This window comes from Pleurodeles waltl, chromosome 7, assembly GCF_031143425.1.
Source record: "Pleurodeles waltl isolate 20211129_DDA chromosome 7, aPleWal1.hap1.20221129, whole genome shotgun sequence".
Taxonomy (NCBI): Eukaryota; Metazoa; Chordata; class Amphibia; order Caudata; family Salamandridae; genus Pleurodeles; species Pleurodeles waltl.
In genome coordinates this window covers 1,111,112,597-1,111,139,561 of record NC_090446.1, presented here as the reverse complement: position 1 = coordinate 1,111,139,561, position 26,965 = coordinate 1,111,112,597, and the positions used below count along the sequence as shown (strand labels likewise).

The following is a 26,965-nucleotide window of genomic DNA, read 5'->3' as shown; positions in this document are numbered from 1 at the left end:
ATAGAACTATAACAGTTTTAGACCGTACCTTAATTTCATTCTCTTGAATACTTGAAGAGATTCCCAAATGCAAGCCCAGGTGGAGAACAAATGCTGATAATGTATTATCGAGAGGAAACCAAAACAAAGTATTGTCTGCTGTTTATGAATACATACATAATAAGCAGTCAGAGGATACCTCTAACATTGCTCATTGGAATGCTTTTAAGGGATATATTTGAGCGGTTATCATCTCTGTCATGGCACATGAGAATACAATATTCAACTTAAATCTTAAAAGATTAGATAAAAAATTCCAAACCCGAAAACATGTTTTTATCTTCTGTAGGCAATCAAATCAAATGCTAATGACAAAATTTAAGCTGTGAATTTAATTTGTTTACAAAGTAAAAGAGCAGGGCTTTTTGTTTGTAAACTAAAAATGTATTTCCAATTCAAAGCAAACAAATTTGGCCACACTTTTGCCATTTACCTATGTATCAAAAAAGATAAGAACCCAATACGTGCCTAAGACATCCAGAAGGACATACTTCTCTCTGCCACAGAAATAGCCACACAAATATAGAAATGTTATTCAAAACTTTATAGTAAACCTCATAACATTCCAGATACCATATTAGATACATTTGTACTCAATTGCCACTTACCCATTCTTATCCCACTCTGACAGATGAATTCTTGACACTCCTTTTATGATGAAAGAGGTTTATAAAGCCATCAAAGCTTTAAACACCAAAAAATCCACGTCATGATGGTATTCCAGCAGAGTTTTATAAGCCATTTACAAAGCAACTTTCTTCTTGCCTGTTGTCTTTGTTTCAGGAGTTCATAACTAAAGCTTCTGTGCAAGGATCTTTTAAAGAAGCAATAATCATTCTTCCTAAACCAGATAAAGATCCTACCTTAATCCCTAAGTATCGCTCCATCTCACTCATTAATCAAGACAGCATAAATTGTGTTAAAATTGTAGCAACTAGGCTTTCTCCGATTCTGAAACGTAGTATTCATTCTGATCAGTCTGGTTTTCTGAAATGTAGATCATCTTCACATAATACTAGATTACTTTGTCGTGTTCTTGCCTCCCTTAAGAAATGTAAATGTCCTTTAGGATTATTAGCTTTAGATGCTGAAAAGGTGTTTGATAAGGTTAATTGGAAAATTCTATTTAGAACTATGCAAAAAATGTGTTTTGGTACTACAGTTATCTCAATGGTTAAAGGTCTGTACTGTTCCTCCTCAGCCACCATTATGGCATTAATTTGTCACCTTTTCGCCTTTTGAGAGGCACTAGGCAAGGGGGTCTTTTATCCACCTTACTTGCTTCTGTGGATAGTGATATTACCATCACTGATACTGTTTTTAAAGTTTCTGCTTATGTAGATGATTTTTTTCTTTATATTACAGACCCTGTATATATTATACCAGTGATATTAGATATTATTGATGGTTATGCATTAGTATCAGGACACACTTTGAATGTCAATAAAACTTATTTTTTCCTTTGAAGGTATTTTCTACTGCAGATATGATACATGGCACTGATTTTATATGGAATACTGTGAGTGTTAAATATCTTGGTATTTATTTTTTAAATACTATAAAAATACATTTGATTTTAATTGGAAAAATGTATTACCTAAAAATGCAGATAAATTGGGCAAATGGTCTTACCTCAACTTAACAGGGTGGGGGAAAATCAAAGGAATTAAAATGATAATACCTCCTTAAGTGCTATATGTACTATCAATGTTACCGGTTACTTTTTCTGCACCTTTATTTACCCCTATTAAAACTTCTTGTTAATTTTATTTGAAAAAAGAAGGTCTCAAGGATTAAATGCTGAACTCTACAAACTTTAAAATTAGGAGGCGGATTGGGTATCCCAGATTTTAAGAAATATAATCTTACCTTACTAACAGCGCAAAGTTTTTATTGGTTTTCTAAACTGGATCCTCACTTAATTGAGAGGAACTTCGTAGCACCATTTCCTTTACAAGCAATTCTTACTGTGGATCTTAAAAAAACTAAGTTGTATTCCCCAATTCTCAATGCTACTAAAAAAACTATGTTTAGATGCAAAATTTAATAATAGAATTGTATGGTCTCAAAAGATATCTTTATGGAATAATCCCTTGAGTAAACTGAATACTCTGATCTCTTGTTGGGAAAATGGATCTATGGTAGTATATTTTATATTTCAGGTATTTGTGGTAGTAATATGTTTTTATCTTTTCATGATTTACTAGTTGAATTTTATGGTCCTGTTAGTGAATAGTAAAGTTATGTTACATTGTGCAATGCCATTCTCAATACTTACAGTGGTTCTATTCCAGATTCTCGTGTTCGGGTATGAAGTTGTTTTTGGTAAACATAGTTTATCTGGCCATATTGCTTCTAAAACCTATAAAAATGATTTCATACTCCTTCAGTTTAATAAAACCAAGTGAATTTTTGAATCCTATCTTTGATACTGAATACTCTACGCTAACATGGAAAAGATCTGGTTGTGTAATATTTGTAATTGGGTTTCATCTTCTGTATGCTAGACCAATTTATTAATACTGGATGTTGTTAAGTTATATAATGTGAAACTAATTGACAAACCTGATTGTTGGAATTGTAAGTCCAAATTTGGTTCCTTGAAACGTATGCTATTTGAATATCCAATTATTTGTACATTTTGGTCTGATGTTTGGCGCACAGTCGCAATCATTCTTCATATTTATCATCCTGTTACATGTAGAATTATTATTGGTAAATCTTCACGTATTACTTACCCACTTTCGTATATAAATGGTAAATTATTTAATGTATTGATTTCTTCTACTACCAAATCCAGTACTATGAATTGGAAATCTGCTAGTGATATATCTCCAAGCACTTGGTGGAATTGGATACTATTTCTGAGGAATTTAAATGAATTTTCTTTTAATAAGAATCAGAAGTCACTTTCTGTTACATATTTTATTTGGAAGATTGGATGTTTTTCTTAAGATTAGCTAATTTAGTAGCTAAAATGTATTAGATAATTTCATCAACGGAGCCCTACGTATGTTTTCATTTTTTATTACTTAGGAGTTTTATATAAAACCTATTTAGATAACCATCCTTTCTTCCTATTTTACCAGAAATGCTCTGAGCTTGATGACCATTGTTATGTTTTGTCTGTTCTGGCAAGGATCCTGATTATAAATTGAGTGGAGCAGTATTCCAGTGTGGTATACTGCTCGGTCCAATTTGATACGTTTGAGCTAATACAATTTTTTTTTTAAATCTGCAGATTACACAGCAGATGATGGATTATGTGGCAAATGTGGCAAATCTGTAATTTTCTAAAAACAGTTGCAGAATTGCAGAATTCCAGTGGCCCTGGTATAATCAATTCAGTGTTTCTGCACCTGAATTTCACAAATGCAGAAATACCAGACTAAATTCTACCAGCCAGAAAATAACATAAGGCTGACTGGGGCTTCATATGCAACGCAGCCTCAACCCCTAAGCCCCTTCCATGGCACGGTGGGCACAGAGCGCCAGCCCACACCCTCAGGTGTGTCCTGATGCCCTAATTACCATCCAGCCTACATCCGGTGGTAAATGAAAGGCAATGGGGACATCACTCAGTAAATCATGGCCTGCATGATAATAACCATTCCGGGGACAAATACTGTGATGGCTGGGTTTATGTGCAGGGATACATGCCAGAAAATATTTTTTCCTGGCCTATCGTATCTCTGCACATCACCTTGTAATTGGGCCAAAAGATGATAAACCCATGGCCTTCCTGAAGACACTTCACAAGACCTTTAGCAGCAGAGAGGTTAGTCTGCTGACCTCTGAAGTGATCGCAATATACTTCTGTGGAGTTGAAGAGCCTGACCTACTGATGTTATTCGTTTAAGAAAGGATCGAAGAATTGGAGCAATATGCGGCTCATTCCATAATCACTGGCACTTGCAAAGAGGCCTCAAACATGACCCATCTATGTTTGCCCATCTTTAACAACAATATTCGACTTTTGGTGAAGGCCATGGATCATTTGCCATACCTCAGCAATTGATTTATAGCTGATTTCTTATTTAAAATGTATTCTAAGATAGGTGGCATTTCTTACATGAATATGTTTATGTTTAGGCTTAATTATGTTTTTCTGAATGCCAGTGTTTGCAATGCAAAATTCTGAAATCAGATTGAAGATAAATAAAAGGCTTTAGACAGACACAGAGGAATCATAATGTGAATGCTAAGACTGAGCTGGAGACTAGTGACTGTCCATGGTCTTAACTCGGTCAGAAACATGAGCCACATTTTACGAGTGAGGCAAGAGGAACGTGAAGTACACTCAGGGGGGGTCATTTTGAGTTTGGTGGATGGAAAATTTTGTCTATCAAACTCCAGACATGGTGGCCGCCGCCTATGCAGTGACTTCCCCACTGGAGTTTCTAGGGGTTTCCCACTAGGTCGGCGAGCAAAAAGCTAAGTTTACTCCCGCTGGCCTAGCGGGAAACAGGCTACACCATTGTCTCCAGCTGGTAAGCCAGCAGCAATGCTGTAGCCAGCAAGGTGCACCAGCACCTTCGCAATGTTCGCTGTTTGCAAAGCAGGCAGTGATTATTGCAATGGTTCTGGGCAGGGGGGCCTCTGCACTGCCCATGCCAAGTGCATGGGCAGTGCAGAGGGCCCCCTGTAACCTTTGCACCTGTACTCCACCAGCCTTTTCATGGCGCTGTTACTGCCATGAAAAGGCTGGCGGAGTACGAAGTCATATTCACCAGGGCAGTGATGCTTGGTGGAACCAAGTTAGTGTGTGGCAGTCAGACCGACGCATCCGCGGCAGCTGTAAGACCGCCACACTCATAATCAGGCCCGCAGTCTTTATTAAGGACATGACAACATATACTGTGTAAATACCTGTATAATGAAAGTGAAGTGTGCATATAACAGATACTGTACACACATTCAATCCTAATTTGCCTTCAGGATATTTTATCATCTCTTTTCTAGGAAGAGATTGGCATCTCAGCACGCATGACGTTTGAGGCAGTTGCAGGAGACAAGGCTACATCTGTCATGGAAGTAGCCAATGATGGCACAACTGCCATTTGGTATGAATGGCGGAGACTTCCATACCCTGTTGGCCTTCCAGAGATTTGCACTGACCGAAGTGTGCAGCGTTTCTACTTCAACACCAACTCAGGTGTGTGTCATATTGCTTATACCTTTTTGCTCTCTTATCATGCTGTTGGATAGTTTTTGCTCTTCCAGCAGCGAGGACTGGAAAAAAAAACTCTCCAAAAGAATGGTGTCACTTAATAGGTTTCGGAGCCCACCCAGCACCAGAATCCATCAGCCATTCTTCCACCACTTCACCTTCCATTACCAACAACATCACCATTTTGCTTTTTCCACTGATCAGGTAGGGCATAGGTAGGGAGACAACCTGGCAAGTAGCCAAACTCTAGGAAGTGACTGTAAAAATTCAGGGCAAATTCAGGACAAAGGGCAAAAATCCAGGACAAAAGGTCTATTTTACTGATACATCTGAGGAGGTTATGCAGAAATAAAATCGATGGTAGACACAAATACAAATCAATCAGTCTTTTCTGGATTGAAAAATAGGTTCAAGTCCTATGGTTTGGTTTGTATAATACATAGCAGTACTGAGTGAGCATTCATATGTAACTGGACTGTTACAGGTGAAACAAATAGCAAACATATACGTACTAAGCAGACTTTGGCAGCCATCTTCAAGTACAATACTCACATAAGTTCTAAACCACCTCTCCCCGTTCCCATATATAGTAGCGCCAGAAGCAGTGCTCTGTTGCTGAACGAGGAATTCATAGGCCCTAGTGCTACTAGTTTTAGTATTTCTTTTTTAAAGTGTACATTTTATTAGAGCTGGCAGACTTAAGAAGTTCTTTGTTCCCAAGAGCAAATGAACAGAGGTCAGAGCAGGATTATTACAAATCAGCCTGGATCTAATGCTCCACTTTTACATCACTGTTGGCAGCTGAAGTCTTAAGTCCGTCTTGATTAGAAGATCTTAGGCCCAAGTGCTAAGGGATCTCCTGCATCACTTGCCGCTCTATGTAGTATGGAGTTGGGGAGAGGTGGATACTAAGTCCCTGAGCAAAGGCCTGATCTGCAAGAATTCAGTAGATGAGGCTAGTTTTTTTGCAGATCCCCTGCACCACCCCAAGTGCCCCTGGAGTGCAGGTAGCATAAAGCGAAGTGAAGGCATCCATTTCTGCTAAGTTCACTTCTCCAGCCAGTGCTCTACACCAGCCTCTGTGGATTATTATACCAGCCTCAGTGGGTCTCTGATCCACATTATCTGACTTAGGTGCACATGACACCACTATCCTCTCTTCCTTATTAAATCTAGGATGGTGAAGTTGGTGTCTTGTGTCAACTCTTCATTGGTTTGGTAGGGCCTCTGTAGCACCTACCCATACTCTTGATTCACCTACTCCAGTCTCCAACATCGGTGTCCTCATTGGCTGTTCATGTCTCATTGACTGAGGTCATGGATTATTTTTAACACTCTGTGCACCATCCACAACAAGAGACCAGTATGGAGATGCATCGTTCATTTGACTCATGTATTGGCTTTGCCACCTTACTGCCTCCTCCCTAGGGTCAGATTCTTTCATGGACATCTTGAATGCCAAATACGGCAAGGAATTCCACATCAGCACTTCCTGTTTCATGCCCCCCTCAGCCTTAGTAGGTATTTGGACTAGCCTTCACCCCAGCGTATGCTGTATTGGTCCAGTCGTTGCCAATATCTGAACCTTGAATGTTGTTCACCCCAGTTTAGGCCTTGGACCCAAAGCCTGACCTTTTGTGGAAGTTCTTGCAGGCCCATCGCTTACCGCTGCCAATCCTGTTTGTAGCCTTGCCTTCAAGCTGCTAGACTCCTGAGTTTGTCTGGGGTAGGAGGAGACCTGTCTGTCAGTGCACTGAGGTTCACCTTCCAATTACCACCACATAAACTTATTAGAGTGTGAAACAGTATTTATGGTATTTGCACGGCCTCTTCTTCAGGTTTAGGGTCAACATGAAGAGGGGGTGAATAAAAATTGTACCAAGACCTATTTCTACATCAGCAAACAAGGTGGAACCCTTTTGGCCCAAATATGTTTGCTGGCAGGACCTTTGGTAATAGATTATTTCTCAGTACAAGTCCAAATTATCTCCTATATTGCGGTGATTTTAAATCAGATGGGACAGGACATGTATATGTGTCTACACTAACCTAATGAAGGTGAGGTGAAACAAACATCCCACGACACTCTGTTCAAGCTCTGAAGACGCTCAAACAAAGACACTTTTAGAATGCATCTGAGCAAAACGCTAAGCATCATTGTTACTTGCAAGGGTTTTTATTGAGGTCAGTAGGAACGGCGCTTAGTCTTGAACTGATTGCTGCAGTATCTATGTGAATATCTGGTGCCTTCTCTCCTACAGACAGACCAAAATGCTCACTCATTCTGAATGATTTACAGTCGCCCCATCAGGTATGACTTTCAGATATCTTGCATCTCTCACAAGGAGATTGTTCATCTTAAAACCAAACAAAATTGCTGACAATGCACAGGGATGAAATTTCGAAATTGTAGCACCTGGTTTCTGAGCAGCCAGATATCAGTGACATGACTTCTATTCTGACAATTTAGGTGTTTTGGCTGCCCGCAAGAAAATCCACAATCAGGTGTGGCAAGTACACTGTACAAGTGTTTGCAGCGTTGCTATTGGATCCTCCAAACCTCTTACTTGCTTTGTGGATGCTGCTTTGTTTTTTGCCAAGCACATGTCTGAATCAGGAGTACAGCAGCCATTGTGGGTCTACAATAATAGGCCTTTTCCACTGTTAATGAGATCTTCAACGATCATGCTTCAAGTTTACTGTCTTTAGAAAATCTCTTGTGATATTGAATCACAACATTATGTTATCCACTCTTGTTCACAAGCCTTACGAACAAACCACTTCTGGTGTCATTTAACTGGCATGTGGAATGCAACCTCTAGATCGGCATAACATTTTCAAGAAAAATTAGTGAGCTGTAAGCCATTAGCACTTTTAAACTCTACATCGTTTTCACATTTATTTCTATGTGCATACTATTCCTTGTCAGAGATGCTGCATGTTTTATCTGGATTTAAAATTGACCTATGTTGTAGTGCCTAGCTCTTTGTCAGCTATTGTAATAAAAGAGGAAGCAAAAGCACAACAAAAAACAGTGTTGGCAGCGTGGCGAGTGGCTATGGGTCAGCCCTCTTCATCCTTTGGTCTGTTTAGCTGTCATTCATATTTTGATTCCGCCAACCACAGCATACTGCTGTCATTCATATTTTGCTTTAACCCACTACAGCATAGAGAACTGGGCAGTAGGTCAGCCCGATTGAGCCACTGGCTGTGAGTGACGGCATTTTCCCTGATCTTATGTGTCATCACCTAAAAAGAAGTGCACTTCGGTGCCAGTTCTGGTGGGCCGTTTTTTTACATGTTTGATGCATTTTTCTTCCCATTCCTTATCCTTCTTTGATTTTGTAAGTCATTTTTGTGTGTTTAAATGATGTCTTCAAGCTTTCTAAATTTAAAGCCAATAGTATCTTTGCATGAGTAAGAATCACATTTTCCTGTGACGTACAAGAAAACAAAAAAAGGTTTTTATACCTGATCTTCGTACAGCTGAACACTAGGAAACACTAATACTGATTTAATACTATTATATGCAATGTTTGATTTTATTTTTAAATTCATTTTTGTATTGCAAGCATATGGCTGCCATATGTATGAGTGGCATAGTTTCTTTTTTTGTTTTCTTTTTTTGGCATATGCTTGCAATAAAAAAAAAATACATATAACCATTGCACCGGCTCTGTGCAATCAGTCCTGGTGGAAACAGGGAAGAAGGGAATGGTAATTGAGAAATAATAAAGCAGGGTTTCTTTTATCTCAATCGCTTGGTAAGGTCATCAAGCAAAATCACCCACTGTTCATATAGATATTTGATTGTCGACTTGAGGTGCAAAAAAGGAGCTAAGATCAGAAATACATTGCAAGCACAGTGAAGCCAAGGTGGCCCCACAAATGGATTATTAGCATTCTTTCACAGTTAAACACATGGTAAGCATTTATGTTGCGATGTAAAAGGATCAGACATTAAAATTGTGCTGGTCCAATCGCCACTCTGATGGCTAGAATAGCCATCACATAAACCTTCTGTGGCCACTTCAAAATCTTGCTACCTTTAACATGTTATGCCTTGACTTCTCCAACTGCTTCAGCTCGTCATAGGCCTTACACTGTTCCTCTTCTAGCTCAACTTTAGCCCTTTTTCTCTTGACTCCCTTTCCTTCAATCACCAACTCTTTGATCTCATGTATTTTAATCCCTTAAACATAGCAAAAAAACTAATCAAGCAAATGTCAATGACCAATGTAAGCTTGAATATAGTGTCTAAAAGTCCACTACCAAGATTACTAAACCAACAACCTACAGCCCTTCCGACTGCTTCTCAGGAACCATTTGCTTCCAGCCAGTTTTCAGTCTTCGGATATTCTTACAAATAATCGTATCTCCTTGCTGTTATCAGGGATTAAGGCACAACATTGTTGAAGCTTCAGCATCTTACAGACTCCATACGCTTTTCTCAAGAAAATGTCTAATGCAAGACGATTCTGAAGAGCCATAAACCTATAGCTACTAGCTCTTTATCTACAGCCAGCAATGCACCAACTGTACTGGTAGCAAGTTTATCCACTAGCTTTCTAATATTGAAATCATTGAGAACAGCACCTACTGAAGGGATCATAGCCCCAAAAATGTCCCCTACTGTCTGTGAGGAACTACTACCAGTATGTTTGTGTCTACTAAATGATCCCTTGATGGGTATGTCCATATTCTTTTCATGATACATTTTTGGAAGGACTAGAGCAAGGTAACAAGTAACTGACCAATTTCAGACAACCTAAAATAAGCATATTGTCCACACACAAAATAGACTCCAGGAATCACTTGATCTTCTCCCCTAAAAATTTGGGCAGGACTACCTAAAGCTTCAAAATTATGTTCACACACATTCATCCCTAAGATATCTATTTTGTTCCTCACTTCTATAAATGCAAAACTTCCCTTTATGTTGCCAATCCAATTTCAACCTAAGATAAATTCCTTGCGTGTTAAACTTATCATCCTCCTTTTTCCAAACATGCTTCAAGACAAAGTCTCTTTCTATCAATCAAAAGTGCATCTTAACCCTTCTGCCATCTAAATTGTGGATAAACCATTTCTCTACAGGAGTCATGGCACAGGTCAGATTCAACTTATGGGCATGATCAGTATCAATATTATGTTTGGTCGAAAGAAATACCGAGCAGCATCTAGCTCATCTGCCTCAAGATGTGGGGTCAAACACATATTGAGAGGAACTTCAAAAAGTATTAGATTATGATTTGAATAGTAATGTTCAAAGCGTAGCTGTCAATATAAGACACCAAGCAAAATACTACATGTAATACCATAAAAGGAATATGATTGTATGTGACTCCCTCAGTTTCTGAAGCAGGCACATGGCCATAGACCTAGCAGTCCCTTGCTTCCATTGTGCATGTGTACTATCTAATATTGTAGAAAAAACATTAGTAGAGAAGTTTCTCTGGAGCGTCTAATATCAAACCTATTTTCATCTTTAGTGGAGTGTGTAGTCATTTTAGCCTTCGGTGTAGCCCTAACAGGAATATCATCCGCAGAGGAAATTTGCACTATTAATAAAGCAGCCATTAGTATACCAACTACTATTAACACTCCAGCTACAACTAACCTATGCTGATCTTTGGTAAGGATACCCATAATTTCTCTACAGTTAGATCTTTGAGTAGAAATAGCAATAGGTAGACCAATAAATTGTGTAATATATCTACTTGTGCAAATGGCAAAAAAGCTTTCACTATTTGCAAGGTAAAATTAGCCTGCATATAATGGTTTTCTTGAGTTATTCCTAACTTTACTCCGTCTTCTTCTAGAATGACATCCCTCTTCTTCCAGAGCCTTGTTCTTAAGGAATCTTCATTCTTCCCTAGGGCAATAGAGTTCAATGGAGTTAAAGTTTATATACATAGTTTGTTACAATGATGGTTATCAATCAGGGAGACTAACTACTGTTGTTGTGTGGGCACAGTTTCCTGTTCACCAAGATCATAAATGACCAGATCAAGTTCACTGTCAATGTATCCACTCAGGAGCAGAGTATCTCCTGCAATGCACCCCTGGTCTTTTTGCTCTTCTTAGTAATGGCTGTTTGTCCTTACTAACACTTAACCCACGCTTTCTTAGATGACAGCTTGTGGAATGAATCCAACTGATGAACTCAGTATTTGCTTCTAGTGATCTCTTGGCCACTGTTCTTTCCACTGATCACTTCTGGTCGCATTATTTGGCCCTTCACCGGGATCTGCCTGGTTAACCACCTATGCATGTGGCTGATTCACTGTATTTACTCCTGATTGACTTACAACAGACTCAGAACTGACCTCAACTTGGCTTTGTGTTACTTCTGGAACTTGATCCACAGGTTGACTCTGAGGTTCTTGAGAGATCTCTTCACCTTCCCACCCGGTCCTCCAGGGTATTCACAAGATGGGGGTTGAAATTCAGCAGCAGGTGTTACCAGCCTAGGCTCTCCATTCACTGGGGATTGGAGGCATTTATCCAGTTCAGCCATCCACCACACTAGACTGCTGTGTTGGTCACCAAAATGATCTGGAAAGGACCTTGCCATCAGGGCTCCAAGCATGACTTTCGGGCAAGCTTCTTAACCAGGACCTAGTGCACTTGACTTAGGTTATGGCACTGTTCCTATTGAGGAAAGACAATAGTAGCTTTAGCCTGGTGAAAAACAGAACATACTACATCAGCCAGTTCCTTATAGTTGTCGAGAACCATATCATATGTGATTCACAAGCGCATTAGCAGGCACAGCAGGCAATGTCATGGTCCTCCTCTTGAGAATCACATGGGAAGAGAATCGTGTTTGGCGATCAGGAGTGCTTCAGAGACTCATCAGCACCAAAGGCAAGGCATTCAACCACTTCAACGAGGTGGAAGCACGCACTTTAGCAAATCAGGACTTCAGTGTCCCAGTCACATGTACCACAATGCCAGAAGCCTTGGGTTGTTAATTGCAATGCAGCCTCTGTTCTACCTGCAAAACCGCACATAGCATTCTTAGGACTTCATTATTAATATGCGTCCCTCAGTCTGACTCCAGAGAAATTGGGAACCCTAACCTGGGTATCAGTTTACAGAACAAGAATGGATCTACAATGAGACTGTCATTCCTCCTTGAATGGTAGGCTTCAACCCAGCTAGAGAAAATGCACACTATAACCAAAACATACCTTGACCCATTAGTCACAGGCATCTCAATAAAGTCCAAGTGCATCATTGTAACTGGGGTTCTCATGACTCATGGTAACTGGGGTTCTTCTCCATTCATTTATGTGCTGGCAGACAACACACGTATGACACAAGTTTTCAGCCATTATCCTAAATTCAGGGTTAAACCAATTTTGTCTGAACAAACTCACCATTGCTTCTCTCCTTGTGTGTGTGAGATCATAGAAATGTCTAGCCATCTGTAATGACAAACTAACAAGGAACACAAGTCATCCATCTACTGGCACCTAAATCTCACCTTTCTTCTTCACAGATCCTGCCCTAACCCAGCCTTGCTGCTCAACTTTTGGTACTTCCTTTTGCAATCTCTTCACTTCCTCCCTTGTAGCAGCTACAGACAACAAAAGATTGAAGTCAGTCTCATGCTCAGATTCATTTGAATATTCCATGTTAAATACACAGGACCCATAAGCACAGTACGAAACAACTTAAACACCATTTCTGTTGCCAGCTGTTAAATATTCATTCCTGCTCCTGTGTGCTGCACATTTACCCACAGCAATCTCTCGGCATCTGCAGTGCTTCAAGTAATCTGACATATTCCCCCTTTCAAATGGGAAATCCAGATGACGGCATAAATTCTCTTAGAAACCACAACTGTCTAAAGTTATGGAAAACACCAACGCCATATTGACTATCAGTAAAAATGGTAACCTTCATTTGATCTGACACAGCAAGCTTTAGTAAGAGCAACTAATTCAGCCACTTGGGCAGACATTAAACCATGAAGCCAGGAGGATTCCACTATGCATTGAATAGTACAGACAGGTTAAAAGAGCTCTTAAAGCTCTCTCATCATCTCTTAAGCTGGAACCATCCACTAAAAACACATAATCCAGCTCTGTGAGGGGTTTATCTTTAATAATAGGTTTTGAGATGGCTCACAATTGCATGACATTGAGACAGTCATGTTCAACTTCCCCCTCCTCAACTTCAGACTCAGGTGAGGGTAACAGGGTAGCAGGATTTAGGCTATTGCAGCGCTTCAATGTAATGTTTTCAGCAGCAAGAATAATAGTGAGCCGGCTGTTAGTCAAGTGCTGGGTTTTAGTACAAGTGAGCAATATCTCCACAGAATGAGCAACCATGACTGAAAGGGGCTAACCCATCACTGTGTTCTCACTCTTCTCAATGTTGACACCTATGGCTACTACTGCTTTAAGATGGCCAGGCTGTCCTGTTAGTACAGGCTCAAATAGAGCCGAAAAGTGTACAACAGGTAACTGAGAATCACCAAGCATCTGAGTAAGCACTATGAGAGCACAGCCCTCCTTCTCCCTATAAAATAAAATAAATCCTTTAGAGTAATCTGGCATTCTCAGAGCTGGGACGTGGCAGAGATTTCCTCTCAGCTCTAGGAAAGCAATCATGCTGTCATTGTCCCATGGTATCAGATTATAAACATCCTTGTGTGTCAACCTCTGTAGAGGTTTGGCTTCTAGGGAAACGTTTGGTATCCACTGACGACAATAGCTCACCATTCCCAGAAACATCCTAACATCCTTCTGCTTAGTATGAGGGTTTATTTTCAAAATGGCAGGAATTCTCTTGTGTAACACCTTCCTTGGTCCCTACTCAATGTTATGTCCTAAGTACAGGTCTCCCATTTTAATATCTTTTTATTAAACTTTTGCAGAGAAAAACAATCAGTATAACATACCCCCCCCCCACTGTCGAAGACATGTGAGCAAAACATACAGCAACTATTACATAGGCCTTCCCAAGGCCTGGGCTAGAACAGGACTCCAACGGAACAATCAGAGTATTTTCCCTTTCATTGTTTGCAACAGCATTAAAAACCCAACAGTTCAACTTGTGGCTCAAACCTGGTCCACCCTCCATTAGTTAGGTACTTCTCAGTTTAAGCAAATTTAAGGCTCAAGGGCAGCGTCAGAGTATTCAAGCATGAAGCCTAACAATCTGGGCAGGGGTAATCTGCAAAGTTGAGAAGAGGTCTTCTCTCAGTTAAGTCAGCATAGGGTCTGGTCTGTTCTAAAGAGCACACAATTAAAGCATAAAAAAGTTTCCAGAAGGCTTTCCCTTATCATCTTCCACTGAACAAACCAATCAAAAACAGTATTCTCGAGGAGCTAATAGACTCCCTAATTTCCCAGCTTCTATCAAAGAAGTAATCATCTGGACAACCTTGGATGTGACATCAATTCAGTCTGCTTGATACAGAATGGTTTCTCCCACTGTCTTAGCCTCCATTTCCAAGGTCAAAAGTTAATTAAAAGATCAGTGGTTTGCTAGTCTAATGCAATAAACAATGAACCAATACTGCAGTCTACACCATTCCACTCTACGACTCTTTATGCCACTCCAATGTTTGCCACTCTATTGCATTCTATGACACTCTACTCCAATCTATGCCATTCTACTGTCCGACACTCTACTACACTCTATGTCCCTGCACTCTACACCCTTCCACCCTGCTTCACTCCACTGTACTCCCTTCACAACACTCCATGACACTATACGCCACTCAACTCTACACCACTCCATGCCACTCCACGACACTCCAGTCTTTCCAACTCCATGTCACTCTGTGCCACTCCAGTTGACTCCAATCTACTCTACTCCGTGCCGCTCCACAACACTCTATGCCACTCCACAACACTGTACCCCACTTCACAACACTCCACTCTACGTTACTCCACTCTACAAAACTCTCCTCAACGCCACTAACTGTTAGCCATGCGGGTGTACAAAATGGCTAAAACACCTAGGGGAAGCCAATAGCTATTGCATAGACAAGACTTATTTCCCGTCACCAGTGCTTGTCTGAAACAGCAGATAGCTTCAGTCATCAAGGATAGGTAGAATTTCTTTATTGTGCTGCTGGATATTTTGAGATTTAATCTTTGGTAACAAATTTTGAGCGTTTTACCTACTGTCCTAAGGCCACAAGACAACATGATGATGCACATCCTCACATTGAGTAAAAGAATGTGGCAACCATGCCATCTTGCGAGTATAGATCACAAGGAAAGCAATGTTTTCTATGTTTTGTAGACATCTGCCTTGTTGTGTAAGGGCGCTGTGTTGCACAATATAGCAGCCATCTTTGCAGTATCAAAAGCAATATTTTCTAAACTTTTAGAATGGTGGGTCCGCAATATTGGTTATGAAAGCATCCAGCACTTGCAAAGTCAGTCATTGCCACAGTGCGTTGCAAAGCAAAACCTAATGACTTTGCCAAAATGTTTTTTTAACTTAGATTCTGACCTTAGAGTTGAATCAACAAACAACAGAAATCAAAGTTCAAAGCTAATTTAATCTCACATTGGGAATCGCCACTTTTACTGTTTTACTTACCTCTAAAATAAAATACTGAATATAGTTAAAACCAAGGTCGGGGTAACAACATAATCAGCTCTTGAAGAAATATGCCTATTATTCTACGTAAAAATACCCCAGCTGCCCCCCTTCTATCTACCATTTAATAAGGCCCAATTTAATAAAAGTCAGCCCCTACCATTTCCTCTTTTGTTTCTTAATTATGGCCCACCTAATCAACAACATGAATCTAAATCTTCAACCCCATTCTGCCCAGTCTCTCCTGCAGAGATCGGAATATTTTGTTGAACATCTTAATCTTAATCACAATCTTGTTCAGGTATTTATCACATGTGATCCCGGAGGTACTGAGATATTAAACTCTGACATGTAGTTATAAGAATTATTCTTATTAGTTTTCATAGTCTTAGTGGAAATTGCTAGTGACCACACCATAGAACAAAGACATGCCTTACAGTTTGGACCAGTACCAACATTTGTGTGAAAATGAATGAATTGATGAGGTAATAACGTTTTTCCTCAGAAAAAAAATCACTAGGTAATATATGGCAGAATGTGTGCAGGAAAACCCACACACATTTTGGCTTTGCAGCTTGGAATGAATTGCATGTTTGACATTAGTGTGTTACTCCATATTCAAGGTACAACACTCCGATTGATATGGTAATGTAACACCAAGTGAATACTGCACCAATGGTATCTTTAATTTCTTGGGCAGTAATAATGCACCATATAATTGGCACTGAGAATGAGGTCCACTTTATTTTAAAAGTGTCACAAGCCTGTTTTGGGAATATTAGTATTCCAGTCCAGTTACAAATGCCCTATAATTCCCACTATCAAACGTAACTGCTAGAATCAGTGCTTACAAAATTTGCTGAAATACTGTAACTGTCAGAAGCCCTTTCAGAGAGCCATGGGGTATTCAGGGGCTTCTGAGCCCAACTGTAGTGGTTGAGGTCTTTTACTCCTGATGTCCTGGGTCAGACCTATAGATCTTGACCAATTTGGCAAAGTACCCGTTCTGCACTTTACTCTCAGTGGTAGCTGCGCTCAAGCAGTCAACACTCTCTGTGGTGGAGGGGGGGCAGTGGAGGAGGCAGCTTGGCTTTACTAGTCCCATCCGCCTTTGTGTAACTTGTTTGGGGTTATTCCTCATTCACTGATGACCACATCCAGGGAAAGCACACTATTAGGCCAAACTCAAGAGTTCCCGTTTCACTCTTTAGGATTTTAGTCAAAGGTGTTTCTAACAGTGCTGTGGCATTATAGACGAGTTGACATGGGGCCCAACTTGCCCAGTTCACGTCTTACCGACTCTTGCAGTATTTAGAAGTACTGCAGAGCAGGGGGAGTCCTCAGAGCGAGCACCCAGGAGTCCTGCTCCGTTTGGAGAATTTGGGCTGCTCGTAGCCCAGGTGGCAGTACCTGGAAGTGCGAGTCCCTTATATTGCAGGCCCAGCCCACCAAACATAACCTCAGTCTGTCTTTTGGGTAAAAGCCCAATTACTTTGTCGTATTGATACCGGCAGTCCCTCCTTGCATACAGGGTTGCTGCCATCCTTAGACAACAAGGGCACAGACTTTCTTGGTGCAAACATGCATGGAACGCTGCAATTCAGCAGTGTTATCTATACCGATGGCCCTCTCTGGCATACAGGGTTACCGCAGTGTGGTGGTATGGGTTCACTCAGTCCCACACACCACTTCACTCTCGGCTCAGTCTCCAGCAGCCCTCTCCTGGCATACCGGGGTTGCAGAATCGACATGACACATGGGCAATAAGTCGATCGGTGCACATCCTCACACCTCGCTCAACCAATCCTCTTGCAGGGCTCCCTAGTGGACCTCACTCCCTCCAACACTCTCCTCTTCCTCACAGGGCGCACTATTCTTGACAAGAAGGCAGGACTTGACTCTTCAGGCTCCAAGGCAGGTGATCTCCCTCCTGGGTGATGTTCCCTCGCCAAGCAGAGAGACTAGCAGGCCTTTGCCCCCTGTCTTGGTCACAGGCTGAAATCTTGCAGGGCTTCTCCTTCTCACACAGCCCATCTGGCTGCTTGGCAGATAACAAATGTTGGGATCTCTACCTCCCCTTCTTATGGTCCATTTCCAGACACCAAAATTTTATTTAGGGTCTGAATCTTTGAAGTTTTATGTTTGGGTTCTGCTTCTTTTGAAGTGGACACTCCTCCTTTTCTGCCGGCAAGATTTTGATGCTGGTGGTACCACAACATAATTCATTAGAGCGATCAGAGTCCACATCTGGATGTTAGCCGCATTGATTATGTACATCAAAAATGTAATCCAAGACCCCTAGCCCTGCTCTTTATGATTCCCTTATCCGTCCCATCTCCCTTCCTGAGATGTGTCCAGACCCCTTCTTATGATCTATCACTGAATCGAAGAGCAGTTTCTGGAAGTGTAAAGGAGGTCTCTTCTTTTTTCCCTCCAGTGTGTGACCCACCAAGTTCAGGAATGCAGTAATACACAAATCTGCCTGGTGGGACTCCTCTCTTTCTCATGTCTTCACCAGGCAGGCCTGGGCTTTCCAAAATATAACCCAGGGTTCTCCATGTAATGTACCATTTCAGGCACACTTACTCAGTGTACATTCAGAGCCTACTTACTGTCCAGCACTGGTACCTCCATGTATTGTACCCTTACACATGCATTCAGCACACACACTCTGGGGGTCATTCTGACCCCGGCCGCCGGCGGAAGCCGCCGGCCTGGCTGGGACCGCCAGAATACCGCTGCGCGGTCAAAACACCGCCGCGGGTATTCTGGGTTTCCCGCTGGGCTGGCGGGCGACCGCCAGAAGGCCGCCCGCCAGCCCAGCGGGAAACACCCTTCCATGAGGATGCCGGCTCCGAATGGAGCCGGCGGAGTGGAAGGGGTGCGACGGGTGCAGTTGCACCCGTCGCGATTTTCAGTGTCTGCATGGCAGACACTGAAAATCATGGTGGGGCCCTGTTACAGGGGCCCCTGCAGTGCCCATGCCATTGGCATGGGCACTGCAGGGGCCCCCAGGGGCCCCACGACACCCCTTACCGCCATCCTGTTCCTGGCGGCCACGACCGCCAGGAACAGGATGGCGGTAAGGGGGGTCGGAATCCCCATGGCGGCGCAGCAAGCAAGCTGTACCGCTGCGGTCAGAATGCCCATGGGAGCACCGCCAGCCTGTTGGCGGTGCTCCCGCGGTAGAATGACCCCCTCAGTCTGCTTCAGTTCAACACAAGCTTTTCTATATTTAACCAGGGTGTGCTGTTTACAAACACACACACACAGACACTGCCAGCACTACACTTCCCATGTGCGCTGCACAACACTTCACCCTTCATATATTGACTTCATGCAAGCACCCATACACCCAGTGCATGTTCGCATTGTGCATGCACTGCACAGCACTACAGCTGTTATGTCATATATTACTTACAGGATACTACACTAACCACACACGCACTGTACAGAACTGTTCTCTCTGTGCTTTACCCTTCCCAGGCACACATACAACCAGAAGAGATTCATTATGCCCACGCAACGCAGCACTCCACATCTGCCTGATGTAGGACAATGGTTGAATTAAGCACACAGCTGCCAACCTTTAAAAAGGTGAGTGAGCCTTGTAGGCCTCACTCCAGTGACACAGGGTAAAAAGGTTGTCTTCACTACTATTGACCACTACATGGTATGATGCCACCACGGCACTCAAGCTACTTAACTCCTGGTGAAGGCGGTAGCCTTCCACCACTATGAGGGTATCGCTTTGGTTGCTCCTCCTGGTCCTACAAAACCACAATCCGCGAGACAGGCCTATGTAATGATGTAGAAGCCTGATTCGTGTTAGCCTATGACAGAAAATCAGCATTAGGGATCCAGACAACAGAACAGATGTACACTCATGGCAGGGGTCCACATCACCAACCATGCAGAGAACTTTTCTATCCCAACAGCAACCCTGAATTTGCAACTGGACTTTTCGCCTACTATGAGCAGGATAAAATGTGCATGGGATAACAGCCCACAAATGAGAACTAACATGCTAGAATCTGTGCAGAACCCCATGTGAATATATAATACCACCAATTTCCTGGAGCATACTTATAATACTGCAATATTCTGAATTCTCTAAAGTACCCATCCCTGCAATATTGCTACTTCTGAATGTGGAAGTCTGATGTAGGTTTCCCTTGCAGCTTCTCATGGTGCGGAACACTAATTAGGTTTCACTTAATGAGTATCACTTTGTGCTAAATCTTTTGGCGGGATATATCAGAGTATCTTCTTTTTTGTCTAAAAGATTTTGCAAGACTATCTCTTTGGATTTTGCAAGTTTGGTAAAAGTGGCATTCTGATGGATCCGTTTAATTGCAGATTCATCTCTTTGAGAAGATTCCCCATGCACCAGCCTAGGTATGGAAACTTCTTAGCAATACTCCTACGTGGTGCTTTGTGACTTTGAACTAGCAGGGAAATGACAAAGCAGAGCAGCACATAACCGCCACTTCTGCATGGTGATGTAATTTCCTGTCTTGCTGCGCCTTCCAACATGGATCTTGATCTCTATTCCCAATTTCATCGGTCTTCAACACAAAAGATGTAAGCCTTTCTGTAGCCCATGTTGCAGATATTCTGCACTCTTCTGGCTCTCTGGTTGCCTTATGGCCCCAAAAATCGACATGAGCTGTTAGTGGGGTTATTTGTCAATGGATACATCTTCAGCGCCGACTGACCCTTTTGGGCCTGTCACGGACTCCATTCCAGTTCCAGCTCAGATTTCCACCCTGGCGTCACAACTTGTGTCAGTCCTTACCTCGTGGATGATGATTAAAGAGTCGGCACTGGTTGCGAATTCTGACCCCAAACCAACTTCAGCATGATCTTGACTATGAAATCATTAAAAGTACAACCTGTCACCATATAGACTGATTGCAATCCTATTCCTCTCCTAGAATAGATCCACCTCCCAAGGCTCCATTGACTTTTCAGCTCAGATTCTGACCAAAGTTAGTCACCACCAAGAGATGGGGATGATTTACTCCTGCAGCGCCCCATCCCCTCCACCCCCACCACCCACATTATGACGCTGATTTTTTTTTTCATCAACTTACAAGACGCCAGTGAGCTTGATACTTCCCTTGATACAGGACTGAATGAGCCATTTGGCCCTTCAACAGAAGAGAGTGCCTCATGCAGTGGTAATTCCATGTGCACATAGGGTCTGGACCAACGCAATCTTCCAATGAGGTTAAGACAGATGTCCTTAGGGAACTATTGCAGGCTGAGCCAGCCACAGCTGAGCCCTTGCCTCCTTTTACAAAGGTCCTCACTGACAGTGGTCAAAGCCGTTTTCTTGCATGCCCAGGCATCACAGACCCCAGCACCTTGCGACCAAGATGTTCTTACAGAATACCCTACTCCTAAAAGTCTGGTGGTCCAGGCTAAAATCAGCAAGGTGAACCCCAGCTCATTTCAAACGACTCCCTCAGATAGAATGTCTAAGAGGAGTGAGACTTTCAGAGAACAAAGGATCTCTTTTGCCAGTCTGGCATTGCAATTAGGCAAGGCAGTTGTTTGTTGGACAGAAATACGGACACCCCAGGGCTTAATTTGTAAATAGAAATGTGCCAGTGCCGAAAGCCCTCCTCTTAAACACACTGCTGCGATTAAATGTGCAAACACAGAATACTGAGGCAGCACAATCCTGAAGCCATCTTAGGCCTCTTCAATCCATTTAAAGCCACTCCCTGCCCCTTCAGCTCACTCTTGCAGCTTTCTGCTTTCTCCCGTTGTGATGCTTTTTCGTTTTTCTCTTCCTTCATCTTTCCCATATGTGTCTTTTGCTCACAGTAAATGCTTGAGGCAGAAAAATAAGTGCTGGCCCTCAAAAATAAGTGCTGGTGCTCCGCATCGGAAACAACAAGCACAAATTAAGCACTGGCACACCCTCTGGGACATGTCCAACGAGATCTTGCCAGCAGTGCATTAAGACCTTACGGTATCACTGGTTCAGAACATTCAGGATGGTCAAGGTGCAGCCACATATGTGATTCGTAGTGGTCCTGATACTACTGATTGTCTGGGAAGGGCCGGTTGGCACTAGGTGGTGCTCCATTACCATGTGTGGATGCGTTTCACATGATTCTCTGAAGACATATTGGCCTCTCTTACGGCCATGCCATTCGATGACCCATGCCTTTCTGTGGAAAAAACATCTCTGCTTTAGCAAGCTTCAAGGAAAGTAGAAGCACAGCATGCTTTCTGGGCCTCTTGACCCCTTCAAAGTTTTTCTTAGCAGTTCTGATAATTCAGAGGCTAATCAGGGCAGTGATAAACAGGCAGCATCGGTCTCCCAGCCTCTGTTGCAGTCAGTCTTTTCAAGGATGGAGACAAGGATCAGGCTGAGATCATGCAATCCATCAAGGGAACCAATCTTCCTAGGTCCCCTCCCCTGTGGCAACAGCCGTTCAGCCACTTTCGCTTGCCATTAGTGGCACGCAACCACCTGGTGGAGGCAGGATTTCCTCCAAGGGTGGCGATCTATCTTGTCCAACAGATGGGTCCTTCAAATTGTTAAGCATGGTTATATCCCTCCCTTCATTTTTGCTCAGCTAAGTCTTCCTTGCACATAAGAGCAAGTCGCAGGGGAAGATCTTTCCATTCTTTTGCAGGAGGTTGAAAGTTTGCTCTCTAGATGAGCCATCAAAATGATTCTGGACTCAGAAATAGGAAAGGATTGCAACTCGTGCTATTTTCTTTTAAAATAATGGAGGGCTTTGGCCTATCTTAGATCTTCGTCCTTTGAAAGTCTTCCTACGGAAGTACAAACTCAAAATACTGAGGCTGCCCAAGGTTCTCTATGCCCTGGATCCGGATGGCTAGGTGGGAGCCATGTATCTGTAGCACACGTATTTTCATATACAACGTCTGCAGTCCCACAGACATTACCTGTGTAAGCCAGGAGCATTTTCAAATTGCTGTGCTCCCCTTTGGCCTCACTAGTGCTCCTGGGGTGTTCACATAAGTGATGGCGGAGTTTGCCGTCACTCTTAGTAGATCAGGGATACCAGTCTTCCCCTACCTAGACAACTGCCTTTTGAAGGTTGACACACCACAGTTAGTCATTGACCACCTCCAGAAGATAGTGAACCTCCTCACACCACTGGGTTTCACAATCAACGAGATGAAGTCACAGTTGATTCCTTCACAAAGACTTCCTTTCATTGAAGCTGTCCTGGATACTGTTCCCTCGTTCCTGCCTTTTCAATGAGTCCAGGACATTCAGGCAATGATGCAGATGTTTCATCATTGATCCCAAAACTTGGCAGGGGCAGCTCTGTGGCTTCTTGGCCTTTTAGCCTCCTGCATTCAGTTTGTTGACCACGCTGCATGGAATATGTAGACTCTGCAATAGAATGTTGAAGCCACAGTGGGCCCGACACCAGGGAAACCTTTCAGATGCTAACCAGGTTTCAAAGATGACTGCGCTTGATCTGCAGCAGTGGCTGCTTGACTAATTGAACCAGCGACAACCCCCCTTTTTTCCCTTCCCAGGGTTGTGGAAGTTATTTAGCTGCAATAAAGATCAGAGATCTCTGGTCCCATATAGAAACTTGCCACCATGTCAATCTGTTGTAGTTGCGGACTAGTCGTCTAGCGATGAAGGCCTTGCTGTCGCCCATCAAGGAGAGACGTGTACAGGTCTTTACGGACAACACCATTGCCATGTGTTACTGCAACAAGCAGGGCTGAGTGGGATCCTGTGCCAAGAGGCTCTGCACCTCTGGATTTGGCTGGCACGTCAGGGCATCTTCCTGATTGTGAACCACCTGGTGGGAGGTGGGATCCTTGAATCTCAGGGAGGACAAGCCCACCTGGCACCCAGCGGATCAAAATGGCAGGGGTCCTCTTCTGACACTGTAGGGAACACTGGCAGGATCTTTTAGAAAGAGTCAAACAAGAAACTGGTGTCAGTGTGTGGGGGAAGGGGGCTTATATGCAGCTCCACGCTATCATTTCCGGGGTGATACAGAGTCAGTCTGGGTGCACGCTCTGCCACCTAGTGGTTTGCAGAAGCATTGCTGAAAAGTTTGTGGATCCAGTCTGGCACCTGGGGAATATTCTTAAGCTGAAGGATCCTGCATTTAGATAGTGTCCCCTCAAAGAGTGTTACTGAAGGAGTGTAATTTGTTCTCCACTATTGGAGCTTTCATATATTCACATGCTTGAATCATTCTCCGTCTTCAAAGTGGGAGTCCCACGGTACCACAACATAGCAGTATGTATCATTACCATAGGCCCTAATGGCAATGAGCAGTCACTTTAATATCTTATCTATGTCCTTTTTAAAAAAGGGGCAAACTTGAACTATGACTGATCAGGCAACAGCACCCTCTATAACGCTCCCAAGAAAGGCTGAATCCCTCAGATGTTTTACCGCACGTCATGTGCAGGGAGTCTCCCTGAGCTCTGCTCAGAATTTCCTTATTTCAAACCAAGAATTCAAATAACTATGTTTGATACTTCCAAAAAAGAACTTTTCAGATCTTGCAAGTCCTGTGGAAAAAAGGGCCTACAGGTGGATGACCCACATAAAGAATGCCTTTACTGCCTTTACCACAACCACCACATAAGGTATGTAGAACCTTCTCCTCTAAGACTCTTAAGGATAGAGAAGGAAGGTTACTTCTGTGGCTACAGAAGTCCAAAACACAGAAAGTTACTACTTCTGATGAGAACGTGACACCTCCGAGAGGTCACGGAAAAGGGCAAGCTCCTCTGATCAGGGGACATCTGAAGAGAGTAGAAAGGCTTTAAATATACACCATAAGGATACTCTGATAAAGAAAAGACTCATCTCCACAGAGAAAGCCTCCGCTCAGCCCACCACCCAATCTTTGAAGTCCAGAGAATCTTTAAAGACTACTTCGAAACCACCGTCGACGAGAACATCACTGTCGATGGCAGTCTCGTCAGCAATGACAGTGACCAGCGTTTCGTCCACGAAACCATTGTCAATGGGAACAACAACTATGACAGCCATTGACGCTCCCATATCGTCGATGAGAATTCACCCTTTGTCACTGAGATCACCATCGACAACAGCCCTGTTGATGACGAGACCACAGTCAACAAGACCACTGTCAATGGTAACACTGGAAAAGACATCAGGGACGGCGAAACAGAATCCATCGGCGCCAATGACTCCAGTGACAATCATGCGTTGATAACAGCATCGTCGACGATGATAGTTAAAGTGGCTAAAAAGACATTGACTCCAGCAATAACGTCCCCCAGTAAAGCATCACCTTTTCCTCCGTCCCATCTACGGGACATGGAGGAGTCTGATCAGGATGGACCCTTTGGGAATGCGCACAGTCCATCCCAGTTACTGGTTAAGTGCCAAGAAGACGATGATCTTGAGGAGAAAGATGAACTCTATTACCAACAATACTATGCTCCTCCACCAAGAAGACATTACAAGCACCATTACTGTCTTCACCAACTTCAACAGCCACAGGAAGAAATGCAGTTACCTATTTCATTGGTCCAGGATCTGTAAGCTATGTTTCAGGATTATAGGAGGGGGTTTCCTAAGCCGCCAATGCAGCACCAACCGCTACCATATCAACCAGTAGTTCCATCTACTCTTCAAAATATACCTCCACCTGTAACCCTCAGGATAACGCTAAGAACAAGCCTAGCGGTGCTACATAGACAGGTCACCTCTTCATCGCAGGATGAAAGAGAGGAAGGTGAAATACCTAAACATGCTCCACCACAGGATGGGTGGGATGACTACCTAATGCCCACACCGTCACCTCAACTACCACACCTGTCAGATTCTTCCCCCGGAGGACATCTTATCCCTGATGACAAGAAAGCAGAAGCAGCAAAAATCCTACAAGAAGGAGAGCACACCACTTGTGGAGTAATAGATTGCACACTCGACATTGCATCAACAGACTTTTGTCAACTAGCTGGAACACCTGTAACACCTATTTCCAAGGGAGAGGGTGTTACCTCCCTCTCCCACAGGAAATGCTTTGTTTTGCCTTCCCCTGTCTGAGCTGTTCATGCAGAAGGAGGACAGAAACCTGTCTCGGGGTGGCAGCTTTGCGGGCTGCCTGGAAAATCCCAGAAGACTGTTAGAAGCAATACTGGGGGTCCTCTAAGGAGCCCCCTGAGTGCATGAAATCGTACAACCAATACTGGCAACAGTATTGGGGTATGATTCTGACATGTTTGATATCAAACATGCACAGGTTCAGAGTTACCATTATGTAGCTGGACATAGGTAGTGAACTATGTCCAGTACACAGGTAAAATGGCTTCCCCGCACTTACAAATTCCAATGCAATGGAACTGGAGTTTGTAGGGGCACCTCTGCTCAATCAGGTACCTGCACCCTGCCCTCCTACCACAGGGGTGCCTTACAGTGACCTGGTGCAGTGACCTGTGATGAAAGGGTGTATGCATCTTTTCACGCAGGCTGCAAAGGCAGGCCTGCAGACACATTTTGCATGGACTCCCTTGGGTGGCACAATACATGCTCCAGCCCATGGGGAGCCCCTGGTGCCTCAGTACCATCTACTAGGGACCTATAGGAAGGCACCAGTATGCCAACTGTAGGGAGTGCAAAGTCCTAGGCAACCAAATTTCGAAGGAGAGAGCACAATCACTGGGTTCCTGGTTAGCAGGATCCCAGTGAAAACAGTTCAACCATACTGATAGCAGGCAAAATAGTGGGGTAACCATGCCAAAAAAGAGGGTACTTTCCTATAACCGACTCCAGCGACGCCGCGCACCAGATCTCATCGTGAGGATAACATTGCCCTGCATTTCCAAGGTGCTGTTTGCGGGTCTTCCCGACTCTGTAGCTGGCCCGTGACCCCATGGTCGGCCTGTACTGTTGGATTTGTTGTTCAAGTACCTGTGATAGCCCCAGGTGGAGCTATCAACATCAAGGAACTGTATTTTTAGGTAATTCTTGCAAAATTCATATATTTGTTACAGTATGTTGGATTTTTCTCATTTTTGGTCTTGTTTTACAGGGATAAATATTGGCTGTTTTTCTAAAATGGGTGTGGTGTCCTTTTGAAGTGGTTTCACTGTATTACTGTGTGTTATGTGCAAACGCTTTACATATTGCTTCTGAGATAAGCCAGGCTGCCAGCCTTTATACCCAAGGTCCCATCT

General features: G+C 43.0%; 1 protein-coding gene across 4 annotated transcripts in view; it reads left to right on the top strand.

Annotated features, from left to right (window-relative positions):
• Positions 1-26,965, top strand: part of MYCBPAP (MYCBP associated protein) — a 670,648-nt gene that overhangs the window by 267,549 nt on the left and 376,134 nt on the right. For all 4 annotated transcript variants that reach the window (XM_069200066.1, XM_069200065.1, XM_069200063.1 and 1 more), the window contains exon 11: positions 5,002-5,194. In XM_069200066.1, coding sequence (XP_069056167.1) covers positions 5,002-5,194 — 193 coding nt within the window. The remainder of the gene's footprint in view (positions 1-5,001; positions 5,195-26,965) is intronic.